Source organism: Octopus bimaculoides, chromosome 29, assembly GCF_001194135.2.
Source record: "Octopus bimaculoides isolate UCB-OBI-ISO-001 chromosome 29, ASM119413v2, whole genome shotgun sequence".
In the NCBI taxonomy this organism is placed as follows: Eukaryota; Metazoa; Mollusca; class Cephalopoda; order Octopoda; family Octopodidae; genus Octopus; species Octopus bimaculoides.
The window spans coordinates 2,507,834-2,509,854 of record NC_069009.1 but is presented as its reverse complement, the minus strand read 5'-3'; the positions used below and the strand labels follow the sequence as shown (position 1 = coordinate 2,509,854).

The 2,021-nt window shown below is 37.8% G+C and overlaps 1 protein-coding gene across 1 annotated transcript in view; it reads left to right on the top strand.

Moving 5' to 3' along the window:
- Nucleotides 1–387: 387 nt before the first annotated feature.
- The window catches only part of LOC106879677 (synapsin), a gene marked incomplete at its 5' end in the record, with an annotated part of 34,936 nt that continues 33,302 nt past the window's right edge, over nucleotides 388–2,021 (top strand). The window contains one exon of the mRNA XM_014929352.2: nucleotides 388–689. Within this exon, the coding sequence (XP_014784838.2) occupies nucleotides 388–689 (302 nt within the window). The remainder of the gene's footprint in view (nucleotides 690–2,021) is intronic.

The window sequence follows — 2,021 nt, the reverse complement described above, 5'->3', positions numbered from 1 at the left end:
CTCTTCCTCCTCCTACTGCCACTATTATAACTCCTTCCTTCTTTCTCTACATTCTTCACCTTTTTCAACCTATGCCTTCAGCTCTTCAATCTTCTATCTAAAAAGATACAGAAAACGCTTGATTCCTTCATCATTTGGCTCCAATTTTCTCCATCATTTCTCTTTTATTTAAAAAAACAAAAGATCAAAACTTACTTCTTCAGGGGCCTTCTACAATCTTCCTTCAATTTTTTTTAAAAAAAGGTCATCCTCCCATTTCTTTCTTTTCTCTGTCTGTCTTTCTCATATTTAACAAAAAAAGGAAAACAACAAAACAAACAATTCTTTCCCCTCTTCCTTCCTTTTTTGTCTCTCTCCAAAAGTCTTTCTCATTTTTTCCCTTAAATCGTTCCAACAAAACCCGTCAAAATTTCGTTCTCAACATTCAAGGACAACTTCTCGACGGGAGTCAGCTTCCTCCGGAGACGCTTCAGCTCAGGTGACCTCCAGGGCGAGCTACGTGATGCCCAAGAGCAAGGCCAGGTCCCCGTGCTTCCGATACGGAAGGGGCCTTCGCCGAGTGCGCCCAGTTCCCCATCGAAGACCAGCGCGGTCGGGATTGCCAAGGGCATATTCTCAGGTCAGAGGTCAAATGTCAACAAGGACCGATGTAAGACCCTCCTTGTCATTGACGATCCCCACACCGACTGGTAAGGCCCCTATTTTTGTTCCTTGGGATTATTTTATAGGGGTGGGGTGGAGGGATTTTTTGTGTAAAGATGTTTTATATCTTTTTGTTATTTGTAGTAGTAGTAGTAGTAGCAATAGTAGCAGCAGCAGTGATGGTGGTGATGGTCACTTGGTCAGTCCAGGCCCCAATCTGGCAGAGCTATGATCAAGAGATGTTGCAGCAGAAGCCTGGCCTGTTTCTTTTAAATCAGGCACAGTGTATCTAAGACTACATAGTTTAATATGTGCTCATCCTCACTCGCTCTTCTTGTTTTGGAAGACATTTATGTGTGATTTGAGAAAAATTAGACTGCTATTTCTTATTTCTTTATTGCCCACAAGGAGCTAAACATAGAGGGGACAAACAAGGACAAAGGGGTTAAGTCGATTACATCGACCCCAGTGCATAACTGGTACTTAATTTATCGACCCCGAAAGGATGAAAGGCAAAGTCAACCTCGGCGGAATTTGAACTCAGAACGTAACGGCAGATGAAATACCGCTAAGCATTTCACCTGGCGTGCTAACGTTTCTGCCAGCTCGCCGCCTTATAGACTGCTATTTCTAGCAGATAAAATTACCTCAAAGAGGCCCTCCCATTGCGTTATATGAATCCTTACATTTTCAAAAGTAGATACATGCAGCCATTGCTTTGTTCATCATCCTTTAAACCTTTGGAAGGTCTTGCAGATTTTTATTGTTCCGGTTATCATGATTATTTTTAGCATAAGAATTAAGGAGTTGTGGTCTTGCCCCAAGAACCCATGTTCAGCCATACTTTACTCCAAGCAAGTTGATACAGCTGTTCAAAATGCCTGAAGAGACAGTTTGGTGCTGTAATTTATATTATGTAATTCATGTTATAAAGTCTTGTATTATGTAATACATTGTGAACAAACGTACAGCACATAATTTGAACAAAAACTACTCTCTCTTCATAACCTGTATATGTATATATATATATATATAAATATATACATATATACACATACATATATATACATACACACACAGACAGACACACATATTATTATTATTATTATTATTAATAATAATAATACTATTATTCTGCATTCAGTCATCACAACTGTAACTGTTCGTGGCTTTGGCATGACTCAATTAGCTTTCAACCAATATAGACATATAATAATAATATATAAACATATATATATATATATATATATATATATATATATATATATAGATAGATAGATAGATAGGTAGGCAGGTAGGTAGGTTGATAGATAGATAAATAGATGATAGATAGATAGATAGATAGATAGATAGATAGATAGATATGTATATATGTCACA